Source organism: Glycine soja, chromosome 2 (assembly GCF_004193775.1).
Source record: "Glycine soja cultivar W05 chromosome 2, ASM419377v2, whole genome shotgun sequence".
Lineage (NCBI taxonomy): Eukaryota > Viridiplantae > Streptophyta > Magnoliopsida > Fabales > Fabaceae > Glycine > Glycine soja.
Genome location: NC_041003.1, coordinates 4,684,663 through 4,703,882, shown reverse-complemented (window position 1 = coordinate 4,703,882; position 19,220 = coordinate 4,684,663). Strand labels below are relative to the sequence as shown.

Sequence of the window (19,220 nt, the reverse complement as noted above, 5' to 3'; positions counted from 1 at the left end):
TTAAATAGTTACAGAAATTTTTATATATTTAAATTACTGACGATTAACCTTCTTTTCTTTCTTAAACATGACGTTTAATTATATCAATAAAACTTATAAATTCGAAGCTGACACAAAATAAGCTTCGTTATTCACATCCACAATACTTGGCTGCTGACCTCCTATTTTTCTGTACTATTTAGTGTTGCAGAAATTAAGATGATAAAGCAAATGAAGAATCACTACCTTATAAAATTTGTGAAAATCACACTAGTAAGTAACGCTGCCGTGTCACTACCTAGACAAAGGGGTTTACATTAACAATCAATAATCAATCACTCTAAAAAACTAACATTACATGGAAGCATTGGGGGATAATTTACTGATGAAGGAAAGGATTTCATGTGAAACTTGTTGGGCTTTTTCTTGATGTATAAAATGGTGGGCGTCTAGTATAACTACTTCAAGGTTGGGAACAAGGCTCTTGAAAATATCACTTTCCACAAAAGTCTTTGTACCCGCTGTTTCAAAACCGATGTCTTTGTCTCCTCCTATGAACTTCGTTGGAACTGTTATCTTTGATCCTTGCCATGGTGCAAGAAGCTCCCAGTTTCTGTAACCATTGAGCATCAACGTAAGGAAGCATGAATTCTTCCATAGAAAATGAAAACATAAACATGCTGGATTTTACCAAGTCCAATTCGCTAGGCAAGTGTATAGTCTTTTTTTATGGGTCTTGCTAATCAAAATATCCGGAAGTCCAACATTTGTTAAATTGAACTCAAGTTCTTCTACAAACCTCACATTTGTTATCAATTGACTTATACACAGAACCATGTAGCTAGGAATGAAAATGAGCTGAGTCGCTGCTTGTCAAGGGTCTTTGACTCCGCCTATTTAAGGCTCGGCTTATCTTGTTTATTATAAAGCTCAAGCTTTTTAAAAAGCTTTTTTAGATAAAAAGACCAAAGTCAAATTATAAAAAGAGTTTGTTAAGTTTGACAAGTCAACTTGTTTAAGTAATAATAATAATATTAATAATAATAATAACTATTATTTATGTCATTTTTATGGCATTATGAATGACAGGATGAAGTGACATAAAGTGTTTAGAGGGTTCACTTGGATGTGAAAAATTTTCAAAAAGAAAAAGACTCAAATTAAAAGGATAATGTAACCAGATTAATACTTCAATAAAAATGTTTTGTAAAAACATTTTCAGACAATTTAAATATTTTTATTTGACTATATTGGTATAAATCATCTCTAATCCATATAGTTTTTTAATATTCTGCTCTCTTTTTTTTATTTTCTTTTGATAAACTTTGTGTTTTAACAACTTGAATTCGATATGATTTTGTTTATCAATTATTTTTGGATTTGTATATTACTTATACGAAATTTTATAAGTTTCTTTTTTTAGTTAGTATTTCACTAGGTTTTAAAACAATTAATTTGTCAAAGATGTGTTTAAGCAGACTTTTAAATAGGCTCATAAGTCAAGTCAGACTTCTATGTAAGCCGAGTCGAGCCTTAAAAAAAAGTTTATGACAAGTAATAAGTCAAGCTCAAGCCTTGCATATTCAACTCAAGCCAAACTCAAGTCTAGTAAAGTTTGACTTGGCTTGACTCATTTCCACCCCTACGTGTAACCTTTGAATGTATACAACATGTGGGCCACTAAAAATTGAGTTAGTTTTTTTAAGTTTGACTATAGTAGAGAATTCAAAGTTGAATTGTGCATGTACTTTGCAAGAAATTGAATTGTCTTGAAAATAAAATTAAACAAGAAAAGTACTAATGAAAATACTTACAAGTCCATTGCACGGTAATAATTGAGTGGACCAGTGAAACCAGACTCTTGGAATTTATCTGCAAAGACCATGAGTTCTTCCTCGGTTATCCATGATGGCACAACCGAAGGCGTTGGCAAGAAATCAACAAGCTCCATGCCCGGTGGAGATGCTAGAATATCTGTCCGTGTTATCAGCAAAAACTTCTTCATCACTGTCAAATAATCATATCTAGCAAAAGCTCTCTCTGCTCTTCCTGGTTCCTGCACACCCAACCCCACAAACACAAACCACATCATCACTTATATTAGTAAAACCAAATTAGGTAAGGACAAATCTTAGATTTAGTTGTTTAGGTGCTTTTAGTGTTAATCTCTACAAAATTGATTTTTGAACACCCATCAACCTACTTGACACCTAATAAGGCAAAGATAAAATAAAAAAATTTATAGGTATCATAAATTATATGATATGAGAAAAAAAATAATGAATATTAATAAGGTGTTCAGAAATCACTATTTAATCTCTAATTAGAATTAAAGTTTCAACTCGATAAGTCAATATAACATATTATTAAAATGATACTTCAATTCTAATTAAAGATTAGCTGTGAAAGCACACCCAACCCCATAAACACAAACCACACAATGTCATCATATATATTAGTAAAACCAATTTAGGAAAGGACAAACTTAAATGTATTTGATTAGGTGCTTTTGGTGTTAATTTCTAATTAGAATTAGAGTTTCACGTCAATAGGTCGCCATAACATAGATTATCAAAGTAAAACTCTAATTTTGATGAAAGAACAATACTAAAAACACAAAGAATTGGATCTAAGTTTTACCATAAAAACCTTTTGAAAAACATATAAATGTCAACCCATTTAAACAAGCAGAAAGAACAAGGAACCTGGAACTGGCAGACATGACTCTCATCTCCAATTAATTTCCTGATAGTTTCAACCGTTTTAGCAGTTGGAGACCTAGGGTAGTAAGGAACACTTAGGGCAACAAATCCTTTGACTCTGTCAGGCCTAAATAGACTCAGATGCCATCCAATGTTTGCTCCCCAATCAGATCCAACAACAAATACCTATATTATTCAATTTGGTTAGAAAATAGAAAAAAAAAACATTAAAAAAGAAACAACAATCATACTCAAACAAAAATAATTATACAACAAAATAGAGTAAATTATGTTTTTAGTCCTTATACTTTTGGTAAAAAAGAACTTAATTATTAGAACTTTGATCAATTTGATTCTTTGAACTTTTCAAAAGAAATGATTTTTGTTCCTCTTTTCATACAATTTTCACTGTGAGAAGGACTAAAACCATTGTTTTTATAAATTTCAAAGACTAAATTGATTAAAGTTAAAATTCAGAGATTAAAATCAAGTTACACTATAGAAGAATTGAAAACATATTTTATCCCGTTATGAGATAGACATGAAGAAAAGTAAAAAATGTCAAACAAAATGAATTATAAGAAGCGTTATAAAAATTGTTGTAAGTTTATTGTTACTCAATCAACTTCCGAGACTTGGCCACAGAAAATGAACTAGAAACCCAGAGGGACAAGAGAACAATTGTGTTACCTGTTGTTGACCAAAATGATCAAGCAAACCTATGATGTCACCTACAAGGTGGTGCATAGTGTAGGAAGTGGGATCAATAGGAGAATCAGAGTCACCATATCCTCTAAGATCAGGTGCAACCACATGATAGCCATGCTGGGCCAAGAAATTGATCTGGTGCCGCCAGGCATACCATGTTTCTGGGAAGCCATGAAGCAGCAGAACTAGTGGACCTGTCCCTTTCTCTGCCACGTGTATCCATATCCCGTTGGTTTTGATTCTTTGGTGCTTCACTTCACTCACCATGTCTAAGTGTTCCATGGTCTAATTCTTTATGGATCAAATTAACCAAAGTTGGAGGGGGAAGCTGATGATGTTATGTTTCTTAAGAATTAAGGACAGCGAAGATGGAACAGGTTGCAAGAGATTATTAATTGTCAAAGGTAGGGTCAGAGCACAACTTTGACTTGATAACCCGAAACATTTTTGTTTGTTCTAGATAGATAAGCAATCTACCGAACATACAGCCAAATAAATCAAATGCAACAATGATTAAAAACCTTTTCTCATTAAGTAAGTTAGACTACATGGATAAAATAATAAAGTTCCTTATAAATATTTAAAATAGAAGAAATAAAAAAAAGTAAAATTAATTGTAATTTTTTCTATAAATTAAAATCAACTTTTTTTGAGAGAAAAATTAAAATCACCTTGTACACCTTAACTTTTAGAGAAGTTAAATTAGAGAAATTTTATACAAGTTAAAAAATAATGTTAATTTAAACTTGTAAACAAATTCATTTCATTTTTCATTTTTATTTTCTTTACTTATAAGTAAGTATAAAAAAAAGTGTCCAAACATAAATTGTATTTGTAGACTAATACATAAAGAGAAATTTAACAGGTTACTCTCATAGCTAGAAAAGTTTGTTGTGTATCATTTATTGTGAATTATTACGGTTATACAACTAACTAATATATTTTTAACAACATTTATAATGTTAGGCTTGGTTGTTCGAAATTTGATTTAAATTGATTTTTTTTATTTAAATTGATTTTGAGATGTCTAATTTATTCATGAAAATATTATGATTGCATTTGGATTGTTTGGAAAATAATATCAAATCTAAATCAATGCAATATAAACTTTTGTGATTTGGATTATGACTCTTTGGGGTGGTGGCTAGTTATTTTATTTTAGTTTGCAAATGTAATTTCTATAAAACATGCTTGAAAAAAAATGAAGTTGAAATATTTGTAACTCATTTTAAAAATTAATAAAAAATTGTGAATTTAATTTAGTTTGAAAAAATAAACATCCTTACATTTAATAGTAACCTTTTTTATGTCATCACTACCATCATAATTATATTTATCACAACTATAATTATTATCATTGTCATCATTATTATCATTACTTTTGTCGTTGTCGTTACCAACAAATAACATAATTATCATTGTTGTCAATTGTCATTGTCATCAGTGATGTATAAAAATATCCTTAACCTATTTTTTAGGGATAAAAAACTTTTTGATACTTATAAATAGTTGTGTTTTTGGTTTTGGCACACATCTTTTATTTTTGTATTATTTTGGTACCTGGAAATTTTTATTTTTGAAAAAATACTCACAAAAAATGACTTAATTACTGAATCAATGATTTTGATATCGTGACATTCCATTAGCCATCTCATTACTCATTTTTGTAATGACACATGACTATCTCAAAAAGTAAAAAATTGTCAAGTACCAAAATAAATAAAAGGGTAAATAACCACTTTTGTTCTTGAATGTGTAATTCGCTGGCAAATGCGTCCTTAAAAAATCAAAATATAAAATTTAGTCTCCAAAAGTATAAAAAGTACAATAAATATATCAAGCCATTAACTTTTGTCCATCATCATTAATAAAATAGCCTACATGACGCAGAGAGGTGAATTTGTCACTGTAATGATTGTCAATGTGTTCATCTCTAATGATTTGTACATTGTTATAATGTTTTATTTTGGTAAACTCGTACAATATTTATTTTGAATAATTTCTATTGTGATACATAAATTATGGTTGATAATCAATATTATTATTATTATATTTGTTTTAAATTATGTTTACTAATATATTTTTTTAAATGGTTATTGTAATGTTATGCTTGTAACAATAAAAAATGTAAAATTTATCCTAAAATTATAGTTTATCCTTAAATGAAAAAAAAATTCGAGTCTAACAAATGAGTCCAACATAAATATACTAATATTTAGATCTAATAAGAAATTATTGACTTCTTCATCCAAGTAACTTATTAGTATTTTTGGTCCGGTGTAATGTATCGACCTTTAGGTCCAAAAAAATTATTGACATTTTCTTCCAATAAAAAAATATTGTCATTTTCATATAACAAAAAATGACTGACATTTACGTTCAAAAATAGTATCTTGTTGACATTTTTGTCCAATTTAGTCAGTATGGTGATGTTGACAATCATTTCAGTGACAAAATTTGTCCTTCCATGTCACATAGACTATTTTATTAACGGTGGCGGATAAAAATTAACGATATAATATATCTATTGTATTTTTTACATTTTCGAAGACTAAATTTTTTATTTTCCTAGTATAAAGACATATTTATCAGCAAATTACATCTAAAGACAAAAATTATTATTTACCCTAAATAAAACTTAATACTAAAATTGAAACACTCATATTTTGGCAAATTTACCCTAATTCTATTTATTAAAAAAAAAAAACAAGTCAGCACAACACACCAACACACCAACAGCTAGGGAAACGCGGCAGGGTTGCATAAAACGGCAGGGTTACAATCTTATCTTCGTATTGGACTTCAATTGATCCCAAAGAAAAATATAGAGAGAGAGAGAATGTGGTGGCGGCGGCGCCCGAGACCATGAGAACTACAGCACCTTCCGATTTCATTTTCACCCAAAAGCTTCACCCTTTCAACATCACCTCCACCAAAACCTCCCTCCAACGAACCCTACCCTATTTTCTCCAACTCAATCGCATGGCCGAGGCTGCACGAACCGCGCATAAACCCGCGCCGCACCCGATCCAACCCAAACCCGACGATAAAACCCCGAATCCGGCGAAGGAGATTCCGCCGCCGCCGGAGAAGCCGGAGCCCGGCGATTGCTGCGGCAGCGGGTGCGTCCGATGCGTCTGGGATGTGTACTACGACGAACTCGAAGAATACAATAAGCGATACAAACAGGTCGATCCCAGCCCCAAACCTTCTTCGTAATCTTCAACATCGCTTGGATTAGCTTTATTAATTTATTTATATTACATCCTAATTTTAAAAAGCTTTGGGTATTTCTTGATTTCGTGAATTGTCCCTTTTTATCAAAAAGGATCGAAATGTTGTATGTGGAATTATACATGTAGAATAAACTGATTTTTTTAAAAAAAATGCCAGGGCTAAAATGTACGATTTATATAATCCCGAAGATTAATTCGGAGATTTACTTCTCAGATCGCATAATTTCCAAGTTTTTTTGGTAATAGTACGCTGTGTTTTTTCTTTCATGACTTTGTTTATGTATTTTTTATAACCATTTTGATAATGTAGATTGGGATTTTTATTTTTTATTTTAAGCATTTTTCCAGTTTTTTTTAAACTCAGAATGATTGATTTTTTTTGACAATTTTTAACACCGGGGTGGGTTGTAATTTTGCGAGAATAAAATGAACTTGAGTTCCTTTAAAAATTTACTGAATGGTTAAAATTAGAGGAGACAAAATTTTGAGGAATGAATATTAAGAGTATGCTTATATCCGCAAGAGAGAGTGGTTGTCCGGCATGGTTTCTGTGCCCTTAGTAGTTAGCATTTTATTTTTACATTCCTACCTCTAGGCTTATGGGTTAATGGGATACTGTAATGTTTATATAGATAATTAAGAATTTGTTAACTCTTGAGGACTCTTGTAGTTCTTGGGATTCGGGAACTCCTACAAATACAATTCTCTTCTCTACAAAATTCTTAATATGTAGATTGAATTATTAAATGATGCCAAAACTGCGTTTAGTTCAATGGGTGTCTCCAATGATTATATATTTACTTAAGAATTTGGTAGTTCTTGAGGATTATTATACTTTTCGGGATTTGAAAACTCTTACGATTCTCTTCCTGTTGTATATGTAAATTATGATATGGTGTGAAAACATATTCAATTCAATGGACATCTTTTTTTATTTTTTTTATGGAAGATTAAATCGTGTATCTTTAACTGAATTTCTCTGTGTTATTTTTATATAGTGATTCACATTGTAATTTCACAACTTTCATTTGGGAATTTCATTGTTAAAATGTGACATCATATTCTTTCTTTCTTATGCTTTAATATGAGAATTTGGTTCAAACATCAACATATTGCTTTTTATTTATTTTAAATTTTAAAGTAATTTCTTTCCTTTAACAATTAGCATAGAAATATATTAGGTTGAAATTAAGATAAATAATAAAATATAAAAGAGAAAGATATATGGTGGAGTCAATTAAGAAGCTTTGATAAATTTCTCTTCTAAAAGAAAAATTACTGAGCTGTCTAATGTAAGAAGAATTATACATTATTGTAGAAATTTGTAAAATATTATAAAATATTAAATATAATACCTCACTTGAGTTGTTCCATTTGAGATGTTATTATTGACATTTTATTTTAGCATTACTTATGTATGTCTCGTATTCAATACTTATGGGTAAATGAGACAACCTGTCAATGCTTACATAAATAATTGGGAGTTTTTAGTTCCCGGGGACTTGTATAGTTCTTGGGGTTCGGGAACTCCTACAATTTTTTTCTCTGCAAAATTATTGAATATGTAGATTCAATTATTAGATGATGCCAAGGTTGTGTTTAGTTCAATGGGTGTCTTCAATAATTATATAGTTACTTAAGAATTTGTTAGTTCTTGAGGATTATTATAATTTTTGGTATTTGGAAACTCTTACGATTCTTTTTCTCTTGAATATTTAAATCATGTTATGATATGATGCAAAAATATATTCAATTCAACGGACATCCTTTTTTTTTTATGGAAGATTAAATCGAGTATCTTTAATCGAGTTTCTCTCTGTTATTTTTATATAGCGTTTCACATTGCAGTTTCACAACTTTCATTTGTGACTTTCATTGTAATGCTTTAATATGGGAATTTGGTTCAATCTTCAACATATTGCCTTTTTATTTATTTTAAATTTTAAAGTATTTTTTTTCATTCAACAATTAGCATAGAAATATATTAGGTTGAAATTAAGATAAATAATAAAATATAAAAGAGATACATGGTGGAGTCAATTAAGAAGCTTTGGTAAATTTCTTCTCTAAAAGAAAAATTATTGAGTTGTTTAATGTAAGAAGAATTATACATTATTGGAGAAATCTGTGAAATATTATAAAATACTAAATATAACACCTCACGGGAGTTGTTTCTTTTGGGATTCCATTGGCATTTTATTTTAGCATTACTTACGTACTTCTCTTACTCAATACTCATGAGTAAATGGGATAACCCGTTAATGCTTACATAAATAATTGGGAGTTTTTAGTTCCCGGGAACTTGTATAGTTCTTGGGGTTCGGGAACTCCTATAATTCTTTTCTCTGCAAAATTATTGAATTTGTAGATTCTGTTATTGGACGATGCCAAGACTTTGTTTAGTTCAATGGGTGTCTTCAATGATTATATAGCGTTTCACATTGCAATTTCATTGTTAAAATGTGGCATCATGTTCGTTCTATGTTATGCTTTCATATGACAATTTTGGTTCAAACTTCAACATATTGCTTTTTTTCAATTTTAAAGTATTTTTTTTTCATTTAACAATTAGCATAGAAATATATTAGGTTGAAATTAAGATACATAATAAAATATAAAAGAGTAAGATACATTGTGGAGTCATTTAAGAAGCTTCGATAAATTTATTTTCTAAAAGGTAAATTACTGAGTTGTTTAATGCAAGAAGAATCATACATTAATATAGAAATTTACAATATGTTATAAAATATTAAATATAATACCTCATTTGAGTTGTTCCATTGCCATTATTGGCATTTTATATTAGCATTACTTGTGCGTATGTCTCTTATTCAATACTTATGGGTAAATGAGATAACCTGATAATGCTTACATAAATAATTGAGAGTTTTTAGTTCCCGGGGACTTGTATAGTTCTTGGGGTTCGGGAACTCCTACAATTCTTTTCTCTGCAAAATTATTGAATATGTACATTCAATTATTAGATGATGTCCAGGCTGTGTTTAGTACAATGGGTGTCTTAAATAATTACATAGTTACTTAAGAATTTGTTAGTTCTTGAGGATTATCATAGTTTTTGGATTTTGGAAACTCTTACATCTCTCTTCCTCTTGTATATGTAAATTATTTTATGATATAGTGTTAAAATATATTCAAGTCAATGGACATCCTTTTTTTTTAATGTAAGAAGAATTATATACATTATTGTAGAAATTTGTGAAATATTATAAAATATTAAATATAAGACCTCACTTGGGTTGTTCCGTCTGAGATGTCATTGGCATTTTATTTTAGCATTACTTACATACTCTCTTACTCAATACTTATGGGTAAATGGGATAACTTGTTAATGCTTACATAAATAATTGGGAGTTTTTAGTTCCCGGGGACTTATATAGTTCTGGGGGTTCGGGAACTCCTACAATTCTCTTCTCTGCAAAGTTATTGAATATGTAGATTGAGTTATTAGATGATGCCCACACAATGTTTATTTAAATGGGTGTCTCCAACGATTATATACTTAAGAATTTGTTAATTCTTGAGGATTATTATAGTTTTTGGGATTTGGAAACTCTTTCGATTTTTTTTCCTCTATGTAAATTATGTTATGATATGGTACAAAATTATATTTAATTCAATGGACATCTTTTTTTTTATGGATGATTAAATCTAGTATCCTTATTTTTTTGGTTTTGAATTCTGCTGTGGTTGAAGGAATTGAATCCCAATAAAAAATGGTAGCTTCTTTCTAAGCTATTTGAAAGTGAATGGGATTTGTGCCCAGGCTTTTGTTTCCTTATCCCATCAATAACGTATGGAATCAAACCTTTCATTCATCTTTCTTAATCTCTTTCACAAATCCTTCAACTAATGTTTGGTTTTGTAAATTTTTGTAATCCAGCTTCGTAATCTCTTAATCACCCTTCAACTAATGCGCATCAATTATGTATGGAACTTATTTTTTTGTTTTGAATTTTTGTGTGGTTTTGGTGAGGAAGAGGATGAGGAGGTGCTAGTCTGGGGGTTACTGTTAGAGGTCACAAAATGAGGTAGAGAACCATTAAGTTAATTTTATTAATCACAGTTAATTGTTAATAACAAAACATAAGTGTATCACATAAGCGATAAGTTGGTCAACGTATATAAACTTATGTCAACGAAAGAAATTTGACAAATGAACTAAAATTGTCAATTTTTAAATTCAGGAAGACTAAATGTCTCATTTAAATTTTAGGGGACCAAAATTATAATTTAACGTATAAAATATAACACCTCTCGAGTTATTCCATTTGATATACCATCGACATTTTGCATACTTCTCTTACTCAATAAAATTATTAACTTATGGATAACCTGTTAATGTTTATATAAATAATTGGGAGTTTTATGGGTAAATTGGATAACCTGTGAATGTTTATATAAATAATTGGGAGTTTTTAGTTTCCAGGGACTTGTATAGTTCTTGTGGTTCAAGAACTCCTACAATTCTCTTCTATGCAAAATTATTGAATATGTTGATTGAGTTATTAGATGATGCCAAGACTGCGTTGAATTCAATGGGTGTCTCCAATGATTATATGTTTACTTAAGAATTTGTTAGTTCTTGAGGATTATTATAGCTTATGGAATTTGGAAACTCTTATGATTCTCTTCCTCTTGTAAATGTAAATTATGTTACGATATGGTGCAAAAATATATTCAATTCAATGGACATCCTTTTTTTTAAGGAAGATTAAATCGGGTAACTCTAAGGAAGATCCCCTACTAGGTGAAGATAAGTACAACAGAATTTACATAATCTGAATCATTGAAGCAATCAAAGTGATGAATTTGAAATACATGAAGTTTATTTATTTTTATTTTTTTAAGAGGAAATACATGAAATTTAACGTCCACAATATGTGAATTTAATTAATACTAGAAGAACCAATACTGTTGTCTAAAAATCAATTCTATTAAGCTGAAACTTCTTTCAAGTACAAGACTAACAAATAATGTCCTGTTAAATAATCAATTGAAGTAGAAAACTGGTTCTTCTGAATTCAAGCATTGAACATAATAACAAGATAGTGACACTTTATGTTGACAACTGCAAATCTCATTTTGTTGGTGCGTGCATTACAACATGTCTTTTTTGGGGTAGTATTTGAATGTTATGCATCAGTAAAAAATTGTGTCACGCCTTTTCATTGTGCCATAGAAAGCCGATGAGAAACCAAACCTTGTGCCACTGCTAGTGCATATAGATTGTTTGAAAACATAATCTTAAATTGCATCACCAATGTTGTCTCCTTGATCAAGACAAATTTACTTCAAGAGCTAGGTCGCCACATCCCTTTCTTGCCACAGAGCAATCCCTCTAGATTTGTGGAGGTTATTTCCCAATGCAGAGATTTCAACAAAGCCTCCACCTCTCCAATGACACTAGATTCATCACGGACTATCAAATTACCTCCTGGTCTTACTATTCTATCAATCTCTGTTACAACAGGAACAAGATTGCACCTGGCAAAACCAAAACAAGAAACCAGATCAAGATGAAATTTAAATACATTAACATTTCCATTCAATCATAATAAGATTGTTGACTCTATTAATAACTACTTTAAAATTCATATCTATAATAAATTTTAGTTGCTTTACTGTTTAAAAATGTTTACAATGATTCATTGTACATAAAACTTAAACTAAAAAGAGGTTCAAAAGATCACTACTTCCATTTGCTTACCTATTCTTTAGAATTGAGAAAAGATGATCAGCATGTAGTAGATCATAAGTTCGTGGATAGGTACTAAAGGATTCACACCAATCATGGTATATTCCAATGAGACCCCGTTCATATATGACAGCAAGTGTGTCAGGAGCATCTGTGTTCACCACATTGAATACCCAAACAGGAAGATCCTTCAGAGCTGCTGCAAATCTGCATACAAATTGAGTAACTTTGATGTTTGTCAAAAAAAAAAATTGAGTAACTTGGATAGATATACTCTTATGATCAATGATTCAATAGTATTACCAAGGCATGGGATTTTTTTTTTATTCCTAAAAATTGAATACATGCACCAAAAAATTTACAACAACTTAAGTATTATATTTATTCAACTGAGCTACATCCTTAGGTGACATGATAGATTTATTAAGACCAAAGGTTTGACACACAAATAAAAAATAATTTAATAGTGATGCATTGATACTTTAAAATAATTTTACATTCTCTTCAATCACTTTGTACGACTTTTAAGGTAATTTTGTAAAAGTCAATAAATATGCATAACTTTTTTTCCCATAAAAAAATTAAATAGTTTTAGTCCAAGCTGATTGAGATATACCTACCCTCCATAAGTAGCTCGCATGTCCATGATATTTCTAACGTTAGACCAAGAAACCCCAACGTTACTCAACTCATCTACAACGTTTTTCCAACGTTCATTGTCTGTTGCAAAATCATGAGAAGCTTGTTTTCCACCCTGCAAGTTGTTTAACCAATATGGGGCTTTTTCCAGTCTACGAGGCCAAGGTTCAGGCCATCTAGTTCCTCTCTCGTCCTTGTCAGTCGGCAACTTGTGCATGCACGCCTGTAGAGGAACATACCTGCAATATAATGTATCAGTAATGATATATGACTTTTGCTACAGAATAAACACTTCATTATTATTTCTTATTTTTCTTTATCTCTTTTCTGTTGTTACATTATATCACCTGTCACATCTATATTTATTTCTCTGCTTTCTCCTTGTTAATATCGTTAAATGGCAGCGCCATGTCCACTATATATGACGCAATTGCGTGGTGGAGTTTTTGCCAACAGTTATTTGCAATTTATGAAAGGAGAGGCACACTATGGCAACGCCATAGGCTGCAATGGCGTGGCTGTATGACAGAATTTTGGCTTTCTGCTATATTCCGGCATCCGCCAACATTGCCCTTTATCTCTGAGTGTATATTAGCACAAAGTATCACATCTATATGTATGTATTATTTTTTTTATAGTATATTTGGTCAATCAAAATTAAGGAATAGTCATAGTGTCCTTTATTTCTCATATATGTAAAACATATAATATAATACAACAATTTCTGTCCATGCTCCTATTGCAGTTACAAATTCAAGAGAATGAAGAGATTTACCATGCTGCATTTGGATCATCATCAGTTTTGCACATTGGAGGTTGGTTTTGCTCCCTTTGCTCGTAGCATTCGTTGGAAGTGGGTTTGCGGTAGAAGGCAGCACCAACTTGATTCAATGCATCCTTTTTTATGGTCACGAGTTCCCAACACATGGACTTGGTTAATGCCTTCATTTCTAGAAGAAAATAACAAAATGTTAGAGCCTACAAAAATGCATAGTTAAATTATTTCTTTTTGAATAACCAAAAAAATGTAATGTATCGTACGCTTCCATATCTCAGCATCTTCTTCAATTGTCTGGTACACAGGTGTAGCACACCACACAAAATAACCCCCTGGTCTAAGGAGGCGATTCAATTCCAAAAGCAACAAGCCACCTACAACAGATTCACACATTTCTCAATAACATCATAGAATGACAAATTTAAACAATGTAAAATTATTAGTGAGATTAACTACCATCTTCATGCCAAGGTACACGACAGCGAGCACAATGAATAAGATCAAAGACCTCGCTGGGGAATTGCAACCTTTGAGTACCCATGACAGCAGATATGGCTGGTATCCCTCTCTCTAGGGCAAATTGCACTTGTGCTTCATGCTCATCTTTGGGTGCAAAAGACATAGCAATAACATCTCTTTCAAATAGGTAACCTCCTAAACTACCTACCCCACACCCAACATCCAAAATCACCCTAGTGTGCTTTCCCCATGCAATACCTGGTTCAGCCTGCGTAAAATCAACCATTCCTTTCAACAATCGTATACTTACCAGTTACCAGGAAGAAATTATGATCAACACTTTAAGAATGTAAAATTCTATTTTAGGAAAAATAGGATAAAGTATGTTTTTAGTCTCTCTAAAATATGTAAAATATGGAATTGGTTCCTCCAAAAAATTTCGTCCCATTTCAGCCCTTTAAAATTTTAAGATGTTATTATTTATCCAATATGTTAATTCTGTTAGTAAATATAGTATGGTCATCCACTATTTTAACATGCACCACCACTATTTTCTTTTAATTGTTATACGAATTCCTCAAAAAGAACCTGTATTCAATCTGTCTGCTAGAAGCATTAATAGAATTAACATTGGATGAACAATAACATTAAAATTTTAAAGGGACAGAAAATTTTGGAGGGACCAATTCCAGATTGCACATTTTAGAGGGACAAAAATATTCTCTTCCCGAAAAAATATTGCACTTAGATATGGTATACTAATACTATACTATACGTAGTATTATTTATTTATTTTTGCATATTATGAATATATGATAGAACTTTTCAAATATTATTTTTGTCAAGTCCATCAATACTTCATGATCCTGTAGACTCTATCCTTGGCAACCTTAATTGCTAACTGTTATATGTACTAGTAACAAATCAACATTACCTGTTGAAGAAAATCAATGTAGTGGAGAGCGCCATGAATGAACTGGGTGCCACCTCCCGGGAATGTCAAGAATTCACCCGTTAACTTCACCCAGTTCTGGTGTCCCTTCACGTCTGCTAGCAAAGTGTGTGGTATGTTGTGGTACCATATCTGTTGAAACACAAAGAAGCTTAATATTTAATTTTGGGATACTCATATCATCGTATACCCACCCAAAGGCACTATGCACCCACACATTTTTTATAATTAAATGCACAAATGTATTCTTTCTCTTTTTATTTATCTAATAGTACTACTATTTGTGTAAAGCATATATGTCATAAATACCTTTATTTTTTTATGGAATGAATATCTTTATATAAGCATTAAAACATACTAATTAAAGTAATCAAGTATTTTAGGAGATATTGTAAAAAAAAAACTCATATTTTTAATTTTTTTAAAATAATAAATCTTTTGAGATAAATTAAAGCTCATGAAAGTGAGTATGAAACTGAAGGAATAATTTTTACGAAAGAAAAAACTTATGTATAATTCTTGAAAAATGCTTAACTTTACGAAAAGCTAAATGCAAGAAAAGAAACAAATGCCTTTTATTGATCATCTTTCTATTTTTAACTATCCTTTGATTTTTGTCCAATATAAGTAATTACCGGCTCCTCTCTTTAAAAAAAAAAAAAAATCTGCACTACTTTCGTATGATTCGTGCAAGTACTCCTTCGTACTAAAAAGCAGTTTTTTTAGTTTTTTTTTTTTCAGTCTAATCAGAACTAAAATTTTGTTCATATTTTAAGATATTCAAATATATTAAACCAAGATGCCTAAGAAACAGGATATATCTAAACCTTGAAAGCATGGAATCAATATTTTAAATTTTCTACTCCTTTCAAACAAGTCACCTTATCTTGGAGATATAAGACTGATTTAATTTAATAGTAAAAAATGAAAGAAAGAAAAGATAGGTGGTGGTTTGAATTCCCACCCTAACAAAAATGGAACAAGTTAGCATTTGTGAATAACAAAGAAAAAGAAAAAAAACCTGACCTTATCTCTGCTGCTGGGCCACTGTATTGGTGTTTTGTAACCTTTGGGAAGTGGCACCAGGCACGTAGGAGCATCCTCGGGGCAGTGCCTCTCTCTATGCTCGTAGTGCTTTCTGCGCGAAGTTTTCAAATACTTGTCATTATCCAAACACGGTATGTAATCCATACCAGCCGTGACATTGCACAAACTCCACTTCAAATTATCCTGCAATTGCACCACTTCTGATGATGATGATTCCTCATCATTCTGTGATGATGATCCCTTTTTCTCACCCTGCTGTGTCGACTCATCATCATTCGATTCTGTTGATGATCCCTTTTTCTCACCCCGCTGTGTCGACTCATCATCATTCGATTCTGTTGATGATCCCTTTTTCTCACCCCGCTGTGTCGACTCATCATCATTCGATTCTGTTGATGATCCCTTTTTCTCACCCCGCTGTGTCGACTCATCATCATTCGATTCTGTTGATGACCCCTCCTTCTTCAAACCCTTGTTTGATTTCTTTCTATTGTTCTTCTTCCTCTTCTCATTCTCCTCTTTTTCCTTTTGCTCTCTCTCCGCCACTGCCTCACCTTTGTCTTCTCTCAGTTGCTGCACGTTCGCGTCATCGTCGTTGTTGTTGCTCTTACCTCCTCCTCCTGTGCCCTCTTCTTGAATATTCTCACTCACATTTGCAATCTCAGGTTCTGTGTTTTGTTTTGAGTTTAGGTTTTCTTTTTCATCTTGAGCTATGATGATGTTGTTTTGCGATTCTTTCTCGCTCTCGTTCGCTTTCTGATCGCTGTCGGAACCAGTAGCTTCGTTCGCAATAATGGAAGTTTCTTTCTTGAGATCATTCTTTATGGCATCGTCGGGGAGGTTTCCGGGGTTGTCGCCGAACACCGTAGCGTCCTTTTGGTCTTGAATTTTGGTGTGGATTTCATGTGGTATATTTGTGGCGGTCTCACGTGGCAGGTCTTGGGAGATGGTTGTGATGGATTCAGCAAAATCATCGGGGATGTTGTTTGTTGTTGTGGTTGTGGCGGTGGTGTCTTGGGTGAGGTCGGTGTTGGTGGTTTCGGAGATATTATCATCAATGGCAGTGCGTGTTTTGGGTGTGACTACGGTGTTGGAGGTTAGCATCCATAAGCCCAAAACGCATAGTGCGATGAAGATTAGGGTTGTTAGGGTTGATGTGTAAGAGGAAGATGATGATGGCCTCCTGCTGTTGCGTGACTTGGTAGCTTGTGCCATTAGGGTTTGTACGTTGGAGTGAAATTGCAAAGGTTGAGATCAATTAAGAAAGAGATTTCGATGATGTTTGTGGACAAGGAATTAATGTTGCAAGTTGGAAAGTATCAATGATCCAAAAGAGTCGGAGTAGGGAATTTGTTAAGACAGCTTAATTCGTTGCTATGTTAGCGTACGTGCAGACAATGCTTCACACAGGTGGGAATATAATCCATGTATCATGACTTAAATATGTTTTTTTATTATTATTTTACTCCATCCGAGGTGATATTTTTTAAATTTTGATCCCTATCAGCTTTTTTTCCATTTTTAATGTTATAAATTTATGTCTTTTTAATTTTAATTTCTTTAAGATTTAAATTTTTTATTTATAATTCTCATAAGTTTACACATACAAAAACCAAGATTTAAAAAACAAACTAAAAATAACAAAATATTTTATAATGATTAAAATAAATAAAAAATACAACCTACATAAACTATAAAAAAAATTACATGCACCAAAATTGAAAAGGCACAAAGTTGTTTGGTTTCATCGTTTTGGAAATTTAATTCTAGAAGTATGAAAATTTTAGATAATACAGGAATGTAATTTCTGAAATGTTGATTCCAGCCACTTATACGGGATGTTTTTGGATAAACAGAAAGACAAAAGATGCGAGGGGCGTAGTTAAAAGAAAAAGAAGGTGGAAAAGAAACCTTACTATTATTAAAGTAATAATATAGCGCAGGCCCAAAAGCAATTTGCTGTATCTTAATGGGCCCAAATAATATACCGGAAGGCCTGATTAACATTTATGGATAGGAAGCTAGAGAAATATGACAACTTTATAGGTATATGTTCATACAGAGAAATAATAATAATTTGACCAAAAAATTAAATAAGTAGTACGAAGAAAAACGTACATGATAATTAACACTGATCATTTAAATTATTGCAGACTTCGATGATTGGTATACTTCACTCCAAAAGTTGGCTTCAAGGACACATTATTCTTATTATTAGAAGTAGTTAATAAAATCAAATGAGGTGTGACAAAATTCCAAAATGCATTGAGTGTTGTTGATCTTTCTAAAAGGGATTGTAGCTCTGGCTATTAGCAACAATGAAAGGACCTTAATCAGATACCAAACGAAATTTTCAAGCAATGGACAAACTGAATCTGGAATACTGAAGTGAGGACACAAGGATGTGCACAAAAAGAGACAAAGATGGTAAAATCTGTTCCAGACAAGAATATGATTAATGACGACTCTTAGCTATACTAGTTAATTCTCAAAACAAAATGGCAAACAAGTGATCTTTCTTAATCTAACTTTTCGGATGCCGTTGAATAATAAATACAAGTCATTTCCATTTTTCTATTACCAAACCAACAAGGTTCATATTATGGTTGGTTGTCCATCTTTCATATAATTTGGAAGGGAGGTAGTACTTTAAAAATCATACTTATAATAATTTTATGATTTATTAATAGTGTGAAAATCTTTGTATTGATAATGTAATTTTTTTTCACAAACATTTAATAAGATTAGACTATTTTATCATGTTATTTTAATTATCACTATGAATTTTCTCACAAATTTAATTAGAATGTACTCATAGAGTAAACCTTTTTTTTTCAGTCATTTAATTATAAATTGACATGTATGGTATAATTTTTAATTCTTGTAACAATTACTTCAAAAATTATATTTAAGATATTTTTATGGTGTAAAAATCTTTGTACTGTTGGTGCGTGCGTGTATGAAAATTAAAATCCTAATAAAAAAATTTTTTTATCTAAATTAA

The 19,220-nt window shown here is 31.4% G+C and overlaps 3 protein-coding genes across 3 annotated transcripts; 1 reads left to right on the top strand and 2 right to left on the bottom strand.

Annotated features, from left to right (window-relative positions):
- Positions 1-199: 199 nt before the first annotated feature.
- Positions 200-3,833, bottom strand: LOC114381885 (epoxide hydrolase A-like). Its single transcript, XM_028341113.1, has 4 exons — positions 3,372-3,833; positions 2,685-2,867; positions 1,794-2,035; positions 200-592 (listed from the first exon to the last, which is right to left on the bottom strand). Exons 1-4 carry the CDS (start codon positions 3,669-3,671, stop codon positions 334-336), a joined length of 984 nt encoding a protein of 327 aa, XP_028196914.1. The 5' UTR covers positions 3,672-3,833; the 3' UTR covers positions 200-333.
- A 2,329-nt stretch (positions 3,834-6,162) lies between these two features.
- LOC114381875 lies at positions 6,163-6,892 on the top strand. The gene has a single exon (XM_028341101.1). The coding sequence runs from the start codon at positions 6,255-6,257 to the stop codon at positions 6,606-6,608; it is 354 nt and encodes a 117-aa protein (XP_028196902.1). The 5' UTR covers positions 6,163-6,254; the 3' UTR covers positions 6,609-6,892.
- A 4,668-nt stretch (positions 6,893-11,560) lies between these two features.
- LOC114381865 (probable methyltransferase PMT27) lies at positions 11,561-17,722 on the bottom strand. The gene is made up of 8 exons (XM_028341094.1): positions 16,196-17,722; positions 15,152-15,301; positions 14,215-14,485; positions 14,022-14,132; positions 13,756-13,930; positions 12,962-13,219; positions 12,354-12,548; positions 11,561-12,130 (listed from the first exon to the last, which is right to left on the bottom strand). Exons 1-8 carry the CDS (start codon positions 17,429-17,431, stop codon positions 11,938-11,940), a joined length of 2,589 nt encoding a protein of 862 aa, XP_028196895.1. The 5' UTR covers positions 17,432-17,722; the 3' UTR covers positions 11,561-11,937.
- Between the last annotated feature and the right edge of the window lie 1,498 nt (positions 17,723-19,220).